At 36.1% G+C, this 24,175-nt stretch overlaps 1 protein-coding gene across 4 annotated transcripts in view; it reads right to left on the reverse strand.

The window, feature by feature from the left end:
• Nucleotides 1-2,016: 2,016 nt before the first annotated feature.
• USP10 (ubiquitin specific peptidase 10) overlaps nt 2,017-24,175 on the reverse strand; it is a 69,622-nt gene continuing 47,463 nt past the window's right edge. For all 4 annotated transcript variants that reach the window (XM_027846440.1, XM_027846426.1, XM_027846431.1 and 1 more), the window contains 10 exons: nt 21,185-21,276; nt 20,536-20,645; nt 20,075-20,130; nt 19,469-19,572; nt 17,981-18,080; nt 17,119-17,293; nt 13,115-13,280; nt 8,395-8,539; nt 4,982-5,047; nt 2,017-3,084 (listed from right to left, as the gene is read on the reverse strand). In XM_027846440.1, the coding sequence (XP_027702241.1) occupies nt 2,897-3,084; nt 4,982-5,047; nt 8,395-8,539; nt 13,115-13,280; nt 17,119-17,293; nt 17,981-18,080; nt 19,469-19,572; nt 20,075-20,130; nt 20,536-20,645; nt 21,185-21,276 (1,202 nt within the window). In that variant the 3' untranslated portion in view covers nt 2,017-2,896. The remainder of the gene's footprint in view (nt 3,085-4,981; nt 5,048-8,394; nt 8,540-13,114; nt 13,281-17,118; nt 17,294-17,980; nt 18,081-19,468; nt 19,573-20,074; nt 20,131-20,535; nt 20,646-21,184; nt 21,277-24,175) is intronic.

Here is a 24,175-nt window from a genome sequence, read left to right on the forward strand (position 1 = left end):
CTGTTTGCTTGTTAGCAATTGGTAGACATGTAGGGAATAAAAACTCATTTCACTTTCAGGGTGACCAGAAAAGCATATCCAATTCTAAATAACATATAAGGAATTCCAAAGTTAAGTAGCTTAAGATTATCAACCATTTTGCTGCCTCTATTGGTTGAAAAAATCCCAAATCAGCATTTAAAACAAAAAAATAGAGAACCTAAGGGATAGATACTAATACAATCCAGATCACTGGCAGGAAGGAAACACTTAATTCTGAAACTCTTATCAAATACTAGCCTTATTTCTCTTGTAAGAAGAGGCCCTCTATACGGGAAACTAGGGGAGAAAAGATAATCTACTGACTGCTAATTGGCTAACTTAATGCCCAGATGAATCAAATGATGGCAATAACTCTAAATACATTAATTAGAATTTGGTGGGAACACTTTTAAGTTTTTTTGTTTACTATTCTCAAATTCCTGACATTTTGCCATCATTTTTTTCTTCATAGAAAGTGATATTTAAGCTTCTAAAACAAAAAAGGAGGTAAGGGTTAATACCTTAGGGAATGACTTTTGCATTTAAATGTATTTCATAAAGCCTCATCCTAGATGTTTCCTAGCTGTGTGCACACATGCATGTACACATGCAGAGTGTATAAATAATGATTGATATGATTCACTAACAATTACTCAATAGCCAGCTGAAGTTTTGGAATTGTGGGAAGATAGTGGCATGAGTGAAAGCTGAAAAAGGACAAGGATAAAGCAAACCAGATAGACAGCTATAATGCTGAGGTTAAGGGACAAAAACCACCCTCAGATTACACAGGATGAAACAAGCTCTCCACCACCACATCCATGAGAAACAGATTTAACCCATATTACAAAAGAATTTATGGTTTAATGAAGTGCCTGAAAACTGGATTTTACATGATCTTTGGCGGAGCTATTACTATTATTGGCTTTCCCTACAAGTAATTTGACTTCTAAGCATCATTTAATTCTTAAGCTTTAAGGAACTGAATATGGCATAATTTATAATTCAGGGAAGAAAACCAGAGTTGGCCACAGGTGTTAAATTTGAAATGTAGTTACCCATATATTTTTTTTTCAATGAGGAACACAGGATCTTTAGGCCAGCGATGTCAAACTCAAATAGAAGTAGAAGCCACTAATCCATTCATAAGGATCCCTGCAGGCCACATATTGACTTAGTTTTAAAATATAATGTTATTGACATTTGATTATATTTTTGTTTTGCTAAATATTTCCCAATTACATTTTAATCTGGTTCGGGCCATACTTGGGAATGTTTGCAGGTCACATGTTTGATACCCCAGCTCTAGGCTGTCACCAGATCATAATTAGAAACCACAAGGAACTTTTACAGGCTCTTAAAATAAAGTTCGGGACGATGGTCCAACAAATTACTCAAGCCCCAAGTGGTATGGGAAGCCCAAGACGCTGGTGGCTAAGGGGGGAAGGGGTGTTCAGTCACAGCTGGTGACACGCCATTATTATGTTCACCTTCCTCTTTATTCCTTTGCTTCTCTGATAGTGACACCTCAAGATTTAATCCCACCTATGACACTCCAGGCTAAAGAAAAGTTCTCAACTTCTATAAGGTTTATTTTAAATAACACTGGCAGGTAAAAAAATGTAGATTTTATAATCACTTTATGAACACTCTCTTGTGCCTTTATTTATCCAAATCACTATAGCTGTAGTGAAAAGTACGGCTCAAGTTCTAGTCAGGCTTTCATAAACAAGAAATAGGATCTAACATTTAATACATGTGTGACCTTGGGAAAGCTAACCTCTTGGTCTCAGTTTTTCCATCTGTAAAATGGGAAGAGTACTAACCCTGTCTACTTTGTAAAGTATTATGGGGAAAGTATCTCATAAACATCAAAACATTGAAGGAGTTATCATTAGATTAAATAGGTGTTCATTTTAACATCAAGATACCCAATTCTCAAAATGAATCCCCTAACATTGAGGTAAGGCGCTTATATTCAAAGAAACACGCACCTTTTTAAACCAACTTTGTGATTTTTATTGATGGGTGGTAACTTCATATTCCTAGATATCACTAAACTGTGTACAATTAGAAACCCAACATTAGAGACGAGCAGACAGCAAAATTGAACAAAGCAGACAAAGAAATATCAACCTTCATTATCTTGCCCATTTTAAAATCTTGTGTACACAGAAGCATAAATGCAGTTCAAAATCTTTCATAGCAATAAAGTTACAATCACCCATCTATTTAGCCTAACATTTTAACTCCAAATATTTGATCTGCAATGTATACTCCAGCAGTTTCCCATCGCATAATTATTAAATTTTTTTTTCCTATTTAGAACCAGCAACTTATTTTTTGTTCTTTCTGTACATTTTCTTTTAAAGTAAAAACTCTTTCTCCTCTAAGAACTGGCTCATATTTTTATCCTTTATGAAAAACTAAAGGGGGTAGGGAGAAGAAGGTGTTGCATTTTAAAAAGTTTTTCACTTTTATAAGGAAAGATAAAATTCATTCTCACAGAAATTCACAAGTTGTGTTGCTGGTGCAGGATTTCTTCTATTAGGCAATTAAATTGGGAATCAGATGCAAATCCCCCTTTATCATCACAGGAATCAGCATTATTCAGAAATACAGGGGTTTTTATATATTTTTTTAAATCAAGCAATAGTCTTTCAACTAAATGATTTTGATTTGGAAGTTAAAAATCAACATAAACTATGCTGTGCACAAACTCCAAGGGAGTTAATTTCTTTTCCATTCTATCCCACAGGTGCAAAGGAGAAATAAAGTTTCACTCAACAGAGCCATTAGAGAGAGGAAAAAAAGTTAGTCAGAGTTGGTATCTAGAAAGTAGGGATCTTGCACACACAGCACAGAGAAAGAAGTTTTAGAGCAGGTCAACTCGGCGATAGTACAGGAGGTAGGCTGTGCGCTCAGCAGAAGGCTTCACCACCTGGTACTGGTTTATTACTTTGACTGCCTGGTCATCAATACGTAACCAGCCATTCAGACCAATCTGGAAGACATCTGTAGTATAATGACCACCAGTTGCACTGTTTCCGTGATGATAGACCACTGTAAAAAAGAGACAGAATGATAAGCTATAGCATTTCTGATTTCAATCGATCATATTTAAAACAGAAAACAAAGTGTGAGAAAAATTTCTCAATTTATAAATCCTTTATAGTGTATGAGAGAAGCAGACTAATAAAAATTTCTGTACTAGGATTTTTTGACTCAAAACCAAGAAACCTGAATTAATGAATTAAGATGTCTACTATTCATTGTAATACTTCATTACAACTTACAAGAGGAAATTCTCTTCCTCCTCCTCAAAATAAAACACACACAAACACACACACACACACACACACACAATAGTGGCTAGTCTGGAGTAGAAAAAATGCTGGACTTGGGATTCTGAAGACCAGTTCTTGTTATATGGCCACATAAACCTCTCTAGGTATTTGCTCATTTGGACAATAAAGGGGCTGGCCTAGATCACTTCTAACGTCTCCTCTAGCTTTAAATCTATAAGCCAAGGAGTCTTTTTTAACCAGAATATTTAATTAAGCAGACATTTTTATCCTCAAACATGAAACCTCAGGGAAAAACAGTCATACAAAATGTTAGGCTGTGACACAATTGGGGCTGAGAAAAGGACACACAGAACTCCGGCTTCATCTATCACTATTTAGTTAGCTGATAATGTTATTTTAGTAATACAAATCTTCACCTAACCAGATCTCACCTACAACTGTGGCTGCGACTAAATATTACTTACAAATTAAGCCTGGGACAGTAAGCTCAAACAGTAAAAAGCACAGCACTTGGGCGGTTATGGTTATGGTTTATTCATGGTACAAATCACTTTGACACACTTTGCCCTATGGCCTCACATCAGGTACATACATGAGTACTACACAGCTCTTTCACAAATAAGAACTGGTCCAAAGTGGGACTAGGCAAAAATATGGATGGCACAGTGAAATTCAGCAAAACATCAAAGAAAACAATTGTAAAGTACGCACGCGTGCGCGCACACACACACACACACACACACACACACACACACACACACAGAGCAACTTGTTTAAAAATCAAGCTGGCCTACAGAGCAGCAACTGCCACTCACTCCTCTGTGCTATGAAAGCATACTCAAATTCAGATTCACCTTTGTTTTTTTAAACACACACACACACACACACACACACACACACACACACACACACACACAGTTCAGTTTGGGAACTTTGGTGTTTTCTGGTGTTGTGTTTTTGTCTTAACCTGACAGTACATCCTGACATCAGATGTGGCAATGGGAACTACAGCTTAAGGCCAGGATGGGACAAGTTTTGCTCATTCTACCACTAACCAATGTGTATAACAAAAAGCTCTCATTCATTTCCCATACCATGCTGTCCACTATGTAACCATCATCCTCATACCTTCCTACCTTCACCACATCCCATGGTTGGGGTGTGTGTGTGTGTGTGTGTGTGTGTGTGTGTGTGTGTGCGTGCGTGCGTGTGTGTGTGTGTGTGTGTGCGTGTGTGTGTCTCTTTCTAGCACTTTTATGTCTTATCTCCCTTCACTGGAATGTAAGCTCTGTGAGGGTAGCAGCTGTTATACTTGCTGGTATTTGTATTCCCAGTGTTTAATACAGTTTGGCATGGATATCCTATCATATCAATCCATCCTACAGTTAAGCATTTGTGTCTTGCAATGTCCTCTCTAGAGATATCCATCACCTCATAAAAAACTGCAACTGCAATTACCATGTCACATAGCCAAATGACCAAAAAAATTAAAATTTTGAGATAGATCCTATTTTGAAACTAGCACGGGGCTAAGAATCATTTTCAAATTACAGAAACCTAGGTTTCCAGGTGAGGTAGACCTGATTTAGTGATTCCTTAACAAAATAATTATACAAGCTGTATTGTTGAATATATAACACAAATTTACATACCTGCAAAAAGTCGATAGTTTCTGTGGCCTTTAAAATTTTTATTTTTTACACCTGGAGAAAGCAGCTCTGAAAAACAAAACGCCAGCAGTTCTAAGGCGCTGGAAGATTTCCAGACACTGAATACATTAGAAAATTATCAAGATTTCAATATAATTTAAGAACACCAAGGACCACCCAAAAAACTAAAATATTTCAAGTGGCTTAACAATTGAGCCATGACCAAAGTACCCCTTCTTAATATAGTTATATTAGAGTTTTTTAAACTGTTTAAAAACTCTCACCAGTTAACTAAAACGCCAAGAAACCAGGCACCAGAATAAACTAAGAAGTCCATGTTAGATCTGTCTCCTCAAGAACAGCTGTTCAGACCGTCAAAGGAAAAGCAACTTTAGAAACTGTCCTCGTGTACTTTTAACTCAGAGGTCATAAAGCAAATCTACTGTCTGTGTCCACTCAGGCCGCCAGTAAAAGAAGTCTTAAATCTAAGATGCCAACTAGATTTATTGAGAATCAAAGTTAACTTATTTGCTGGACATCATGTAAGAAATTAAGTACTGAAACTTTCTACTACCTACTTCTATAATTGTGTTCTGAGGGGCATACTTATCAGTTCAGATCATGTCTCAGTTTGTCTGCCAGTTAAATGACCCCAAAGCAACTTCAGATTTATATTTGTTTGCTTTTTCAATTGCCTCAACATGTTACCAGGATTACCTTTACATTTACAATTTTTCTTCTGGGAAATACATATATTGTAGATTCTGCTGATGCCTCACGTTTTCTTCTAGGTGAGGACTCTTGGGGAAAGATTTTGTATTTCTGTCTAGATGTGTATTCGCCAACAAAGTCATCAGGACAACTCTGTTACTTTGTATTTTCTTATATACCTTTTAAAATGCATGGGAACATGACCAATATTCAATGACTATACTAATCTATGGTTTGAAAAATCCAAAGTCTCCAGCTTCTGGGATAAGAATTCATTATTTGACAAAAACTGCTGGGAAAACTGGAAAACAGTATGGCAGAAACCAGGCATAGTCCAACATCTTACACCTTATACCAAAATAAAGTCAAAATGGGCACATGATTTAGATATAAAGGCTGCCAGTTATATGACAAGCATAACTGGGAGGGCAAGGAATAGTTTACCCGTCAGATCTATGGAGAAGAGAAGAATTTATGGCCAAATAAGAGATAGAGAACATTATGAAATGCAAAATGAATGACTTTGATTACATTAAACTGAAAAGTTTTTGCACAAACAAAGCCAATGCAACCAAGATGAGAAGGAAGCAGAAAGCTGGGAAACAATTTTTATAGCCAGTGTCTCTGATTAAGGCCTCATTTCTAAAATATATATAGAACTGAGTCAAATTTATAAGAATACAAGTCATTCCCCAACTGATAAATGGTCAAAGGATATGAATAGGCAGTTTTCAGATGAAGAAATTAAAGTTAACCTATAGTCATATGAAAAAATGCTCTAAATCACTATTGATTAGAAAAATGCAAATTAAAGCAACTCTGAGGTACCACATCATACCTATCAGATTGGCTAATATGACAAAACAGGAAAATGACAAATGCTGGAGAAGATGTGGGAAAATTAGAACACTAATGCATTCTTGGTGGAGTTGTGAACTGATCTAACCATTCCAGAGAGCAATTTGGAACTATGCCCAAAGGACTACAAAACTGTGCATAACCTTTGACCCAGCAATACCCCTTCTAGGTCTGTATCCCAAAGAGATCATAAAATGGGAAAAGGACCCACATGTACAAAAATATTTACAGCAGCTCTTTTTGTGGTGGCCAAGAATTGGATACTGAGGGAATGCCCATCAACTGGGGAATGGCTGAACAAGTTGTGGTATCTGAAATGATGAGCAGGCAGACTGCAGAAAAACCTGGAAAGACTTATACGAACTGATGCTGAGTGAAGTGAGGAGAACACTGTGCACAGTAACACCTACACTGTGCGCTGACTAACTTTCACGGACTTGGCTCTTCTCAGCAGTATAGTGATCCAAGACAGTTCCAAAAGACTCATGATGGAAAATGCCGTCCACATCCAGAGAAAGAACTCTGGAGTCTGAGTGCACGTGGAAGCAGACTATGTGATCTTTTTCTTTTGTTGTTTTCTTTTGTTTTGTTTCTTCTTTCTTGTGGTTCCTCCCATTGGTTCTAATAGTTCTTTACAACATGACTAATATGAAAATATGTTTAATATGAATGTACATGGAGAACCTATATCAGATTGTATGCCATCTTGGGGAGGGGGAGAAAATTGAAAACTCAAAAGCTTATGGAAGTGAATGCTGAAAACCAAAAATAAATAAATTAATTTTAAAAATGCATGGGAACTAATGATTATTTTGGTTAATGGATTAAAAATGTCTCAATTCGTCACTATAGCTATAACTCCCACAAAAGAGCCCCAAGGACAGATTCCACTGAGTAATTAGCTGGCATTCACTTAGTCAGAACACCCCATCCCTCAGTCACGCTGTTTCACTTAAAACTGGATTTAGTGTATTTCAAACCACATGTGCTTTTACTGTTGTAGATACTTTCCCCTTTACTGACACAAACAGAAACACCTTAACAGGCTAGCTTTGTGAACAAGTATGACTAAATCTTCAGTGATGAGACTCTGAACTTGGATAGTCTGGTTTTCTCAGATGGCACACCCAAACTGGAAGCCTTTCCAGCTTGGTAGGGTAAGTAAAGCTTCAACCATTGGCACAGCTTTCAAGGACTCAGGATTACCCTAATCACAAGGCATCAGAATAGAACTTCACTGGAGGGCACTTAGATGTAGAATAATCAAATAGTTACTACTATCAGAAGTTATCCTAAAGTTGAAAATACTAAATTCTATCAAAATAAAAATAAAAACTAAGCAATGAATGATAATACACAAAGTTAAAGCACATTTACAACTTTCCCAATATCTGCCACTAGAATAAAATTAGGAAAATAAGAATAACAAGCTCTTCTCATAAAGTTTTCAGTTTTTTAAATGAAAAAAATGCAGGATTAGAGTAAAAATTAATATTGTATAATGGTGAACGATAACCAGACATTTTCCTAATCTAATTTTGTACTTTTTCAAAGCAAAAAAAAAAAAAAAAAAATGCAGACTGTGGTTTGCTAACTTAAAAAAATTTTCCTCTTTGATAAAACTTAGGACATACCCACTGATATTCCTCTACACAATATCCAGTATTCAATCAGAACGTTCATGTAAAACCTAACGGGATTTAAAAAAAAAAAATACAACTTTTTCCCAATGTTACCATGAAAGGGGCAAAACCAAGGTCTTAAATCAATACATCTTTAAAGTATCATATATTTTAAAAATATCTTTAAAAATTTTAAGAAAATATGTTTCTCATATTAAATATTACCTCTGCTAATTTCCAAGTCCACAGGATACTCGATATTCTTAATAAGCTTTTGACATCCACCAGTCTTCTCATACACAAACCGTTTGAGGTGTAGAACAAGAACAGGGGGGAGCTTTTCCAGGGTTACTCTCCGACTAATCTCAACCTAAGACACAAAGGGCACATGAACACATCATGCCTGTCTGAAAGCAAAAGACAACCTGTTTGCTAACTGATCCCTCATCTACAACTGTCCCCTTTAAAATGAGATGTGGAACAATCCCCCTGTGTGTTTGAGTAGCCTAGGGCAATAATGAATTTCAGAGAAGGAAAGTAACTGAAAACTGAAACCAAAAGGAATCACAGAGAGAATGACTGAAGATTCTCTTTGCTAATAAGAAGTCTGTCTACTTTAACAATCCCATGACCTGGCCTCTCCCTTAAGTCTACAGACATAGGGGGAAGTCTTCCAGCATTATTATGGCTGAAGAATTAGTCACCCTGCTGCCAATCCGGGGGTAGACAAGAAGTCTCGACAGAGCAACACAGGTTCTCACATGACACCCATTTGCTCTGTCACCAGTTGCACACGCTAAGCTTTTCCAGAAGTTCACATGCCACAAATGATTTGGACCCTGGCTTCTGCTACAGCTGAACGAGCAGCACAATTGGGAGAGAGGGTTTCCACAGAATAAAATACCAGGTGTGAATCTTTCTCTTTCCTGCTTTCTTTCTCTCTCTCTTTCTCTCTGTCTCTTTTGTTATTGGACCTGTGACTTCTTTGGTCTGGGGAACTGCCAGCAGGCTCCTGTCATCTAGTCTTAAACTTGTGGGGCTGGAGCTTTGATGGGGACTTAAGGAATTTCAGTGACTTGACTGGAGTCACGTGTCATGGGCAGGGTTTGACCTTCAAGACCAGTCTTCTGCATACCATGCCATGTTCCTTCTCATAAATAACTAAACTTGTTAATAAGAACAAAAGGTGACCGCAGAAGGGAACGGGGAGGAAATGGGACAGTGCACTGTGAGTTCCAGCTCTGCCACCAAATGCATGTGGTCACTTAAGCAGTCATTTCTCCGGCTTCAGTTTTTTTTCTCAGTAAAATGACAGTTGGACTGAATGATCTCTGAGGCCCCACCTGGACTAACCTTCTAGGTCTAGGTCTAACAATGACTGCCACTTTTATACTTGGCTGAGTTTCTATCACATTTCTCTTTAAGATACACCTTTTATATTCCAGTAACATTTCTGCACACCTACCAATTCAATAATTAAGTTTTTTGTATTTTAAATGATTTTACTGCTTTCTGATGTTTTATTTTGATCAAACCTTTACTCAAACTTTCAGATGGTACAATCTAAATAGAGAACAGAAATGGCTTTTCAGATGACTACAACACCAAACTCCAAACAAACAAACCAATAAAAAAAAAAAAGCCCTTTAAAAAGATTAGCTGCCAAGAGGAAAAGGCCTCTCATTTAACATTTACCACCAGTTTTCTTTATTGCTAATTGAATAATCTGTACATCTAATACCTACAACTAAAGTGGGAGGCTCTTGGAATCAAGCTTTTGTGTTTTCTCATTGTCGTAATGTCTTACACAAAGCAGGTGCTTAACACAGATATACTGACCAATGAAAAATATCGATGCATTTATTTTACCAGTTAGTAAAAGATACAGACTACAATAATTAAGTTATAAGAACTGAATAATGAATAACTCCCATATCAGTTACATCACCTGAAAGGCTGGTTTGAAAATGTTTAAATGTCTATTTCATATCTTAGAACTTCTTTTTACTGAAATATGTTTGTACCCTATAATTCAAATTATTTTATACTGAACTTTTTCTCATTTTCTTATTGAGTTTTTCATGTTTCCTTAAGTCTCATGAATTTCAGACAGCAGCCAGGTGGTGCAGTGGGTAGAATGCCAGGCCTGGAATGAGGAGGACTCATCTTCTTGAGTTCAAATCTGGCCATGAACACTTCCTAGCTGTGTGACTCTGGACAATCACTTAACCCTGTTTGCCTCAGTTTCTTCATCTCTAAAATTAGGTGGAGAAGGAAATGGCAAAGCACTCCACTATCTTTGCCAAGAAAACTCCAAATAGGGTTACAAAGAGTTGGACATGACTGAAAAACCATTCAACAACAACAATACGAATTTCAAGTTAGAGTAAACAATTTGTAACTAAAGTGAAAATGGTCTTTTCGGACGCAATACTAATCATAGTATGTAATCATATAATCATATATAATCATATATGTAATCATATAATCAATATACTAATACATAATCTTACACTGGGTCCCAGATTCTCACATTTATGAGATAATTGTTTTAGAGTGTAAAGTATACTATCTATTCAGTTCTCAGCTAGATTGAGTGCAGTTTGTACCAGATTAAAACATAAATGGGAAATGTTTAACAAAATAAATAAAAATACAATATATCATAGATAATGTTAACCTGTGGTTTTCTAAGTCAATATGTGGCCTGCAGTAACCTATTTCTATTTGACCCTACTCTAGGCACTAGAGACAAAAAGATACCATAAAGGACCTTACAGTCTACTGATGGAGAATATGACATGGCAACAAATAGCATGGGAAAGAACCAAAGTGCTACAGAAAAACTGACAAGGGACAAAACAGTTTCATAAACACATGTGTAAGTTTCAGGTATGTATATGTGTGTAGCGCATACATGTAGATATAACAATATATAGCATATTATATGTATGCATATGTGCCTATATACATATACTCATACAGATATACAGACATATATGCATGTGTGTATCATCCCCACCCCCATTTCTGCTGGGAGCATCTAGAAAGGTTTCATGTAAAAAATTAGACCTGAGCAAGGCTTTCAAAAAAAGAGGATTTTAATAGGTAGAGATAATGCACCTGGGCAAGGCCTCTAGGATAACAGGGATATTAATGATGATACTAATAGTTAGCACTGTTTTATTTCTAAGGTTTGCAAAGTGTTTTGCAAATATTATCTCACTTGATTCCCACAATCTTGGAAAGGAGGCACCATTATTATCCCCATTTTACAGATAGGGAAACTGAGGCAAACAGCAGTTAAATGAGTTGTCCAGGGTCACACAGCTACTAAGTGTCTGGGGACAGATTTGAACTCAGGTCTCCCTCACTGCAGGTCCAGCACTTTATTCACCACATCAGCAGCTGTCTTTTGAATACACAAGATTCAAGAAAGCATTAATACAGAGAAAGGACATCAAAGGATGATACTATAGAACAACTAATAGTTCACTTTGACTAGAACATAAGCATTAATGAAGGGAATAGTATGAAATAAGGCAGGAAAGATGGCTTGGAATCAGTGTAAAGAATCTTGAAGGTCGGGCTAAGGAGTTTGTAGTTTTATCTTGCAAGTACTAAATAAGAAGCTATTTAAAGCAATTATTGCGTAAACAATTAACTATAGGCCACATCACATTGAAACCACTATAAAAAGTAGCAGCATCTTATTCTTGTTCAGCAGTACAGATTAAATTATAAATTTCTTTTTCCCTCACTTTCCATTTTTCATACTTTGAAGTAGTCTTCTCTCCCAAAACTGTTACAACTTTAGAGAACCTTAATGATGGAAACATCAATTTCTTCACGTGGGTTAACTAGAACGAATCACCAGGTTTGCAGAACTTTTTAAAAAAAATCAAGGATTTGTTTTAAAGGATTACCTAGCTCAATCCTCTCCTTTTAGAAAAGAGAAAATTCTCCCTATTTCCTCTGGGATAAAGTATAAATTCTTCTGTTTGGTTGTCAAAGCCTCCTACAATCTCGCCCCCATCTGTCTTTCTAGTTTGATTACACGATAAGCCAGCCCCTCCTTGTGTTCTCTGGCGACGCCATGCTGACCTTTTCTGTCCTTCACACAGGGACAGCACTCTATCTCCATCTCTGTGTTCCTGCACTGACCATTCCCCAAACCAGGAATGCCCTCCCTCCTTACCCATCATCTTAGAATCCCTTTACTCTTTTAAGACATAGCTCAAGCAATCCCTTCTTTCTACCTGAAGCCTTTACTGATCTCTCCCAACTCTAACACCTTCAGTAATCACCCTATATTTATTTGTATAGCTTTAATCTGTATATACTTATGTAGTTTTATCTCTGATAGTATGTAAACTTCTTGAGTAGGAATTAACTCATCTTTTGTATCTGTACTTCGACGGGTACCACACTGCCTGGAACATAGTATGAGCTTAATAAATGCTTGTTGATTGACTGAAATACAGAAAGGGAAGGTAATTTAGCCAATGTCTCATAATACCATGGGATCACTGAATGCTAGGAGTCTAAAACTGAATGCACGTTTAATTCATATTAAGGAAAATATTAAATGGCATTTTAATGAATCCAAGGGAACCTGAATCTATTGGGTTCAATTATCTTAGTTTAGGCTAAATTAGTAAGATAATGATTAAATAACTGACAAATTATCATTAGTCTTAGGAGGGAAAAGTGAACTCAGACATTTATCTTGGATAGAAGAATTAATTCTTTCGCATTCTCTCTCCTGGGGATCTGATTTTTAAATTTCAACACCAATGGAACTGCTTTAAACAATCTAGTGTGTGAAGCAAAAAATCAATCAGGAGTTGGATTCGGGGACTTTGGTTCAAATTCTTGCTCTGCCATCTTCCCGTGGCTAGCCTGGGGCTCTCTTCCTCATAGCCTGTTGTCTCTATGAAAATACCTCTTGCTTGGTTTTTGTGGTATATCCTTGGACAGACTCTCTTGCCACCAGACTTTCCAATGCATCCTGGACTGTGTGGATCTTCTCAGACTGGATATCCAATTGTAAGGTAAAAAATGGCTGCAAAGTGGCAGATTCCTTTGAACTCTGCTGGTAAACTACAGATCTAAAAGAATAGAAAAACAAAGATTATAGAAAATATAACTTCTGCCACTACCTCCTGAAGCTAATCATTAGGGTGGACAGAAGATAAAAGTTATTTATTTCAAAAGACCAGATGACAAAGATAATCTGAAATACAGCATGTCATTTCCTCCAAATTGAATGTTATATGACTCTGCCAAGCACTTTTAACATACTTCATCACTAGTTTGCAACTCTTTCCAGTTAAGTTTAACTTTGTCAAAATGTTTTGAAAGAAAGTAAATTTCCTGCAGACAGTATGAAATACTTGGGAGTCTATCCATCAAGATATACCCAGGAATTATATGAACACAATTACAAAACACTCTTCACACAAATAATGACAGATCTGAACAACTGGAGAAATATTACTTGCTTGTGGGTAGCCTAAGCCAATATAATAAAAATGACATTTCTGTATAATAATAATAATTACTCATTCAGTGCTTATATCAATTAAACTATGAAAGAATTACTTTATAGAGCTAAAAAAAATAAACAAATAAAAATTCATCTGGAAGTAAAAAAAGGTCAAGAATATGAAAGGAATCAATGAAAAAAAAGTAAAGGAAGGTAGTCTAACAGTACTAGATTTCAAACTGTATTATAAAGTGGTAATCACTAAAACAAGCTGGTACCGGTGAAGAAATACAGTGGTTGATTAGTGGAATAGATTAGGCACACAGTACACAGTACTAAATGACAACAGTAATCTAGTGTTTGATAAACAAAAAGATCCAGGTTTTTGGGACGAGAACTCACTATCTGACAAAAATTGCTGGGAAAGCTAGAGAGCAGTTTGGCCGAAACTAGGCATAGACCAACATCTCACACTGTATACCAAGACAGAGTCAAAATAGATACATGGTTTAGACACAAAGAGTAATGATATAAACAAATTAGAGGATGATGGAAAAATCTGCCTATCAAATATACTAACTAGGGAAGAGCTTTATGACCAAACAAGAGCCATAAAGGATCATGAGAAGTAAAATGGATAATTTTGATTACATTAAATTTAAATGTTTTTGCACAAACAAAACCAACGCAGCCAAAAATCAAAAGGAAAGCAGGAAACTGGGGGAAATTTTTACAGCGAGTTTCTCTGATAAAGATATTTTGATATTTCTCAAATATATTGGGAACTGAGCCTAATTTATAAACAAAAGCCATTCCCTAATTGATAAATGGTCAAAGGACAGGAACAGTTCAGAAAAAGAAACCAAAGCTATCAATAGTTACAAGAAAAAATGCTCTAAATCATTATTGATTAGAGAAATGTAAATTAAAACAATTCTCAAAGGTATCCCCTTCTACCTATCAGATTGGCTTACATGATAGAAAAGGAAAATTATAAATGTTGGAGGGGATGAGGAAAAACAGGGACGTTAATACATTATTGTTGGAGTTGTGAACTGATCCAACCATTCTGCAGAACAATTTGGAATTATGCCCAAAAAGCTATAAAACTGTGCATACCCTTTGATCCAGCACTACCATTTTTAGGTCTATATTCCAAAGAGATCAAAGGAAAAGGAAAAGGACCCATAAATATAAAAATATTTGTAGCAGCTCTTTTTGCGGTGGCAAAGAATTGCAATTGGGAGGAATGTCCATCAATTGGGGAATGGTTGAATAAGTTGTGGTAAATGATTAAGATGAATACTATTGTGCTATGAAAAATGATGAGGAGGATGGTTTCAGAAAAACCTGGGAAGATTTATGTGAATTAATGCAAAATAAAGTGAGCAGAACCAGAACATTGTATATACTAACAGCAATATTGTAAGGATGATCAACTGTGAAAGACTTAGATAATCTGATCAAGACAAAGATCTATGACAATTCCAAAGGAACCATGATAAAAGATGCTTTCCATCTCCACCGAGAGAACTGAACTCTTGAGTGCAGATTGCAGAATTTTTTCTCCTTATTTTTCAAATTTTTTTGCAACATGGCTAATATAGAAATATGTTTTACATGACTTCACATTCCAGGAGGGTAGATGAACACACTCCTATCCTTCAAGTAAAGAAGTGCCGATTCTACCATGTTTTCTTAGCTGTTTTCTCCATTATATTTTTTCCATTTCTGATGGTTGAGGTGGCAGTGGAGGGGCAAGGATGGGTGCCAGCAGTTGACTTGATTTTAGATGCTCCCTATCTCTTATCTTGCCTCAGAGAAAGAAACATTCTGGTAGTTCACCATGTAATACTGTTTCTGTGGTCTGCTGGGTGACTAAACAGAGCATGGTTTTATGTACAGATATCTCTCCCTTTATAAAACAAACATGATGATGAGATAAATTAATTATTTTCTTTGATTTGTTTGACATTTAAAAGTGCCTTGTTCATTTGAGATTAGTGTGAGAGAATAAGCTAACTTGGTTCCATCGTGTACAAAAAAGTTTAAGCAATAGCTGGTCTCTCACATCTGAGCTACTTAGCTAAAGCCACGAGGACAGCTTTGACTTTGTATTTTCTAATAATTCTATAAAAATGCACTGACATTACTGATGCTTGTCTTGGTTCCGAGATTGGATTATAGAATTTTGACCTAGTAAAGGGTTTAGAGGTCTTCTAGTTCAAACTTCTTATCTAGATAGAGAAACTGAAGTTCTGATAAGAAAGTGACTTGCCCAAGGTGACATAACTAGTAAGTAGCAAAGCAAGAATTTGAACATATGTCTTCTCATTATAAATCTACTACTCTTTCTGAATCAGCTACATCTCTGGGTCTTGTCATACACTGTAAAATCAGAGTTCAGCTAAACTCTACACTCCTTTCCAGTCTAAATCCTAGAGTGCCTAGTGAGACAGAATTTGATTTCAACCTAGAGGGCCCATTGGCATGCCCCAAGGAACCATGTTTAGGCCTGTGCTATTTAATATTTCTATCAATGGTCAGCACTCTTAATGTTTACAAATTGCTTTACAGACATCATGACCTACCCAACCACCCTGGAAAGTTTCCTCATTGTACAGACGGGTAAACTGGTTCTGAAAAAGTACATTGTGCAGGGTGGCACATTTAGTGTCTGAGGAGGGGCAGAGACTCAGATCTTCTTGACTGCTATGCCCATAGGTCTACCAACTTTGCCAGAATGCCCCCCTAAATGGCAAATTTCCAGGTGACACCAAGCTAGCAGGGAGAGTTAACACACTGAAGCAGAGCCAGGATTTAAAGTTGATGGGGATAAATGTAAAATTTGGGTTCAAAAGAATAAAATCCCCAAACTTAAAGGGGTGTGGGGTTGGTATAGTTGCCTGAAATGTGTATGAACAAGGCCTCAACTGCAAGCCTCCCAGAAGCCCACAATGCTACACTCGCGGGGGCAGATCTTCTAAGATGAGGTGGCAATGTCTGCCCAATCTTCCTGATCAGGTCACACCCAGAATACGGTACTCTATCCCACACACCACATTTTTTAAGGAGCACATTGATGAGATGGGCAACATTCAGGAGATGGAGCAACCAGGCCAGTGGAAGGCCTTGCCTCATGAGGACTGGCTAGAGACTCAGGGGAGACAGGGCATTTGTGGAACAGGAATTAGACTTGTTCAGTTTGGCCCAGACAGAAGACACAGGAACAATAAGTGGAAGCTCCAGAGGTCTGACACTGCAGGGAAATATTCCCCAAGAATTAGAGCTCCGCTGAGCAGAAGGCCAAGCCATTGAGGTCCCTTTCAAATCTGCAATTCTGAAGAGCAACAAGAGGACTTTGGAGCCAAATAATACTAAGAAGGCAAAGTAGTGAAGTAGCTATATAAATGGTAAAGCTTTTAAAAAGATGACATCCAAAAAAAAAGAAAAAGACGCACCTTATGTGTCCCCCAAAGATGCCGGTAATTGGGGTCTGAATAAAGTCAGCCTGCCGAGTCACTGAGGTTTTGTTCCGGGGTCCAACTTGTTCCCATTCATCTTCACTACCTTCTCCTTGTCCTTGTTCATCTTCAGGTATAGACTGTGTTTCAGGTCCATTGGAAACTGAAAATTCTGAAAGGGAAATATAGCTTATATTTTCATCTATAAAAAATGTTAGCAAAATTTTTAGCTACTTAAAGGTTTCTAATTTAAATCTTTTAAAACTTTAGTCAATACACAAACTACTCAGGTAATCAAAATGAAAAAAAATACAGTTGATGTTTCTCCTTGAATTTATTTTGGGTGCATATATTATTTTTAAGGTAGAGGTGCTAGAATTCAAAAGATAATCATGTGGAATATGTACTTAGTTTGGTGGAAAAACATCAAAATTCAACTTTAAAAATTTTGTACATTAACTAAAACTGGTTTAAAAATACAAATATTTTTATAAAAGCTCTGGAAAGTATTAATACAAAATTGGTGTTCAGATTTTACTGACCTATGATATTACCTAACGTTAATACCTTACATGTGGCATGTACTTCAAGTCTGTCAATAATGATGACAGCATCTTTATGTTTCTTGAATATAATATTTCTTCTCCAGAAATAACATCCCTTTTGAATACCCTGTAAGACAATTTTCTAGAAGTAGGCCCATAGCTAGGATCACCAGACATTTAATAAGTAAATTACTGTTTTTTTAGGGAGGGAAAGAATGGTGGGAAAAACAGCCACTAAACATTTATTTCAAACAATTCTTAGGAACTTTCTCAACACAGTTTTGTGGCCAAGTAAAGCAATTCAGATAGCCTACTTTCGTTATTTGGTAAAAGAAGTTTCTTTAGGTTCAACATTTCTTCGTGTAGTCCATTTAGAATAAATCCTAGATATTCTTCAGCATCTTCCTGTCGACCCTAAAAAGGAAAAAAGCAAACTTATCATTCTCAAAATATTTGCAAGGTATACAGCAAACTATTCACCTTCCCATCTCTCCTTTTTGATATCTCTTTTGGAGAAACAAGGTCACCTATCTTTAGATTTTGAGTACCCCTTTGGGAACTGATATCTCTATCACAACAGAGTATGGGGAAAGTATGCAGACCTTGTGTCAAGGATTCAGGATTATAAAGTTAGAGATGGAAGGAACCTCTAGTCCAACTTCTTTATCTTTTTTCTTTTAAACAAATGAGGTAACAGAAAAATGGAGAGGTAAATGGGTTGCCGAAGGTCTTACAGGTAATAAATAGTAAAAGCTGAGATTTTAATATAGTTTGACTCCATTTCCATCACTCTTCCTATGGCCCCATTGTAAGAATATAGAAGGAATAGAAAGGATACAAAAAGGTGGTGAATGGTGATAATCAGCTCCATTTGAGGTCAAATATCTATGAAGCAATGTGGCTTAGTGGAAAAAGTACTGGACCTGGGTTTCACCTCTGACACTTACTGGCTACATGAGTAAGGGAGCACACATTCTGAGCCTCACTTTCCTCAACTTTAAAATAACAATATATCTGTAATATTTATCTCACAACATCAGTATATAGCTCTAACAAGATAACTTATGTAACCAGCTTTGTAAGTGCTATGTAAATATTAGCTATTAGAAACCTAAAAATAAATGCAGATATAATGTGTTCAAAAACTGATTTCAAATGCCACCATAGTTCCTTACATAATTAGGTTTTTAAAATTAAATTCTGAGCAATCCTAAAGCACTAAGTTCTACACTGCGCCAGGTGCCTATTAGGGTCCTGTTACGTTACTATGAACTGTACCTCCATCTTTCTATATCACTGCATACCCTGATCCAACCTCAGACTGGAGGAATAAATCTGTTTTTCTTTTCCTGTGAATAAATTCTCCTTAAGTGTCACTGATACCACACTGGTGACTCTAGGCTACACTTGAATCTAATCCAAATTCCTGGTATTCCTAGTATTTTATACAGTGCCAAAAAGTACTGTTTATACAGTAGACTGACAATCAGACTGGTAATAAATACAATTAATAATCATAATGGTTGGCATTTACAGGGCACTTTAAGGTTTGCAAAGAGCTTTACAAATGGCTCGTTTTATTCTCAGACACCCCTGGGACATAGATGCCATTATTATCTCCATTTTACAGATGAGGAAACTGAGGTAGACAGAGGTTCAGTGACTTGACTAGGGTCATAGAGCTGATAAGTGTCTAAGGCTGGATTTGAACTCAAGTCTGCATTACTCCAGGTCTAGGTTCTATCCACTGAAGCACCTAGCCGCCATAACTTAATAGTAAATACACTAGAGAAATCTCCAACCTTTTCAGAGATGCTTGACTTGATAACGGTCAGTAGTCTATATATATAAGTGGGTTCAAAGGCAGCTCCAGGGCGGATATCCCTCACTATCTTGTCACCAAGAGCTACAAGAGAAATAAGACACAAGATACAAAAATTAAAGCATATTCAGAAGTAGAAAGAAACAGTTATAACATGTGTTTTTAAAACTTTGGGTTGCAAATTTTCTCCCTTCCTCCCTCCCCACCCACCCTCATTGAAAAGACAAGCATCTCGGTACAGGTTATAGATGTTTAGTCATGCAAAACACTTCCACAGTAGTCCTATTGTGAAAAACTAAGTATATTTCCCTTCATCCTATCCTACCCCCCATTTATTCTATTCTCAGAAAGAAACAGTTATAACAAAAGAAGCTTGGTGTGCCTATTTCTAAACTGGGCATGTAACAGATACTTAATAATTGTTGACTGATATGTACCTAGATCTCTTGATCTAAAATGAAATATTTTAAATAAAATGAGAATATTCTGTTTTATAAGAAGTTTAAATTAAGCCAATTTAGTCCTTATCCATCTCTATTATTTATTTTGTATAGTGGTAAGAGGACCACTTAACTAAGGGACTTACCTTGTTTGGCTTTTGGAGGTATTGGCATATTGGTGAACTCATTCATTAGTCGAACACTAGAAGTAAATGAAAATGATGCAAAAGTGCAATGGAAATAGTTTGTTTTTCTTGATGAAGTTTAACTCTAGATCACAGAATATCATATTAAATGATATTTACAACCAAAATATTCTTTAAAAGACCAAAACCAAAAGAAACATGGCCTTCAATTGCTAATTCTTCAGAACCATCTCCCCTTTATGGCTATTTCTGAACATGCCACTTTTTTCCATAATGGCTTCAAACACTTAAACTCTGGACACATTAGCCAAAATTAATCCATAAGCTCATAAAACAGGCATCACAATACTCAAAAGAAACACATATTCATTTTCAGAAAGCACATAAGCCTGTTAAATTACTTGGTCTCTTAGTATAAAAGACAGACCACAACAATAAACACTCCTCAGGATACTACTTACAAACTGTCTATCATGGGTGTAGATGTGCATGGCCGCTGCACTTTGGAATACAATGGAATGAACTTCATTAGATGATACATTGGGGGGCAAGCCACCAATGCCTGCAGAGTCTAGATAACAGCATTAAGGAAGAATAAAGGAAAAACAAGAAACGATTTTTCCTTAAGACAAATCAAACACACAATCACTTAAAACTTCTGTAAAATAAGAAAATCATAATGGTTCCATTTTTGGGCACACATAAGGAATTAACCAATCACATAATCTTTTCCCTTTCTCATTCAAATCTATGTAGGAATTTATTATGAAAACAAGATTGTACATACAAAATGTTCTTAATCAAAATCCTAGCTGATAAAAAAGTTTTAATTCCATTTCAACCTGATAAATCCACTCTGATTACACATAACTACTGAATAGTAAATCAGACTTTGAGTGGACTCCAAGCGGAAGGAACCTCAAAATTTTGGTTCAACTCATCAGTCTTGGTTTATTATCATTTACAAGGTAAAGGAAATCAAATTACATTGAAATAGTTAACAAAAATTTTTTAAAAATAAGTTCATAGTCCTCAAGTTAAGAGCTCCTGGATTAAACTGAATAGAATGATGACTTAAAAAAAAGGTAAGTAAACTTTGGGAAAGGATACAGCATTGATGTAGCACCAGTTTCCTTTATTGATCAGCCCCCGGGGTTGCAGAGATACTGGTTTATGTATTAGCGTTACATTTTCTAGTAATTCTGTAAATTTAAAGATAACACATATTTAATAATGAGGACAAGTGCCATGTAAGTCAATTCTTTCATTCCATTTTCCAAAGTCTTACCTTTAATAAATACATAAACAAAAAGAAAAATATTAGTTGAGTTGCAATTATTTTTCCCTATAAATTTTTTAAAATACCAATTTTTTTGGTAGAAAAAAATTGGAGTTAACTAAAAGCAGAATGAGATTACCCATCTTTATAATCTTTGTAACTATCCTACACTAATTCAATTTTATTTTCCTAATGAAAGGTATCTTTTTTCTTTTTCATAAATGCCTAGTTATGTCTGTGGTGACAAACTCAAATAGAAACAACAGGGACCACTAAACCACACATAAGGATCCCTGTGAACTGCATACTGACTTAGAAAATCAAATATTAATGTTATCTATGTCCTATTTTGTTTTTATTTATTTTGTTAACTGTGTCTCTATTACATTTTAAAATAGTTTCCCCCCACACTTCTGGTCTATATCACAATAACATGCCTAACAAGATTTCAGATGTTCAAAGAGCAAGCATCAAAACTGCTAAAAAACAATCAAAAACTATCAAGCCCTTATTATTTCCCCTCAAAAATCTAGGATCACAGGACTTTACGCTATCAGGGATCTTACAGATCCTTCAGTAGAACTCCCTGAAAAACTGGAGCCCAGAAAGGTTAAAATCATTTACCCAAGGTCACACAGATGGTCATAATTCAAACCAAAGTTAGGACTCCATGATCAATGGTATTTCCATTAAACCATGCTGCCTCCCTGTTTTAAAACTGATTTAGAAAAAAGTTTAAATAGAAATATTCCTGACACAGCCATACACAGAATATTATGGAATTAAAGATCAACCTTTTTTTCTAAGGACAAACCACTCATGTAAGGCAGCCCACAATTTAGAAACAACTGGCTTTCAGATCCCATCATACAAAATTTTGAGTCCAAAGTTACCATCATTTATAGCAGTAACTTTTCCTCACTCCTCAATTCAGAATGCATAGAGAGTGCCTAACCTAGAGAGATTAGTTCTACCCTACAGATGTTGGGAATATAACACCTTCTCTCATACAGATGTATAAAAAATTTATTGGTTCTTCCTCCACAGTCTCTACAACCTAACCCTAACTCTCAACAGGGTAGATTGAGTAGTGGTGTTTTGAATTTGAACTCAGAATGCAAACAGAAGATCAATATAAACTACTTTGAAATGTAGAGAAACAAATATAACTTAAAAGTTTTATTAAGCAATTCCCTTGAAAGTCTGTAGCTTTTTAATGCTGGGAATATGGGTTAATTATACATCTTCCCTTGACTCCTCCCACTCTAAGACTAAGTATAAACAAATATACAAATGTAAAATTTCAGTTATGGCAAATTTTAGAATTTCCATTACTAACATAATGCTTTACATTTTTCCAAAGCACTTTCACATGTACTTTGTCACTTGATTCTCAATGCTACAAAGCAGGCAGAGCAAATATCAGTATCCTTGGGAAGTTGACTTGATCTACATGGTAGCTAATAAGTGGAAGAGGTTAAAACACATGTTTAGCTTTTCTGATTTTAGCCCAATAACCCTTCCATTATGCCATATTTAACATGGGCTTTCATATTCTGCTGGGGACTGTAAAGGAATGCTTTCCCTATAATAAATATGCTTATATAAATTTTCCTGTGGTTACTAAGTCTGTGAAACTAACAAAGTAATACCACACAAGATGGTATCCAGGAAATGGAGTAAATGAGTAGGTGATGTGTTCGTGACACCTGCCACTTCCACTTAAATGAGGATGAAGCATTTTTCACTTGTTACTTTACAACTGGGAACTTGTAGGGTCAGTTCTATTGTACTCCCTGAGTCCTCCTCATTCCCTGGAAATTTTCTTTCCTTCTTTAGACCTTGGACAGAAATTTGTCTATCTCAGTAAACATTGAGTCAAACTAATTAAGAAGAAATTTAATAGGCAGAAATGCAAAGTCTTACGGTTTACATATCTATAAAAATCAACTTCAAACATATAAGACAGGGTAGCCAGGGTTAAATAATATTTGCCTGGAAAAGATCTGAAAGTTTCAGGGGACTGAAAATTCAATGACTCAACAGTGTGACATGGCAAACAATAAAGCTCATGCAATCCTAGGGTGCATGAAGAGGAGCTTAATGTCCAGGATTAGGGACATGATATTTCTTGCTATACTCAGGCCTAGACAGACCACATCTGTAATATTATGTTCAGTTCTTGGTACCACATCTGAGGAAGGAAAGCGATAAACTCAGAATATGTCCAGAGATGGGTGCCCAGGATGGTGAAAGGCTTTAAGATAATCCCACATGAGGGTTAGTTTTAGGAACTAGGGATTTTTAGCTTGTAGAAAGGAACAGTGAAGAGGGATATGACTTCTATCTGTAAGTACTTGAAGGGCCATCTCGTACAAGACTTGTGTAGACATGTTGCCTCTGGCCTCACAGAGTAGAACTAGAAACAACTGGTAGAAGTTGCAGAGATAAGGAACAACTTCTAGTAATGAGAACTACCAAAAAATGAACGGATGGCCTCAGAAAGCAATGGTTTCCCTCTCATTATATATCTTCAAAGACTAGATAAGCACTTGTCAAAAAAACAGTAAAGAGAATCCTTGGTTCAAGTATGGGTTAAACTACATGGCCTTCTGAAGTCCCTTCCAACTGTTAGGTTCAGTGGTAATTCCTGTATTTCAGTCTATTCTGCTTTATAACAATGCTAATTTTATGTGGAGTTACATATAAAATACAGATCTCTGAAAGCATTAAAACTACATTATGCAATTATGGTATAGGTTTTCTATAACCATACATGGGCCATAGATTTACCTTAACCCCACTCCCATTAGATGGAGTTC

Source organism: Vombatus ursinus, unplaced genomic scaffold, assembly GCF_900497805.2.
Source record: "Vombatus ursinus unplaced genomic scaffold, bare-nosed wombat genome assembly UNPS02005286.1, whole genome shotgun sequence".
Lineage (NCBI taxonomy): Eukaryota > Metazoa > Chordata > Mammalia > Diprotodontia > Vombatidae > Vombatus > Vombatus ursinus.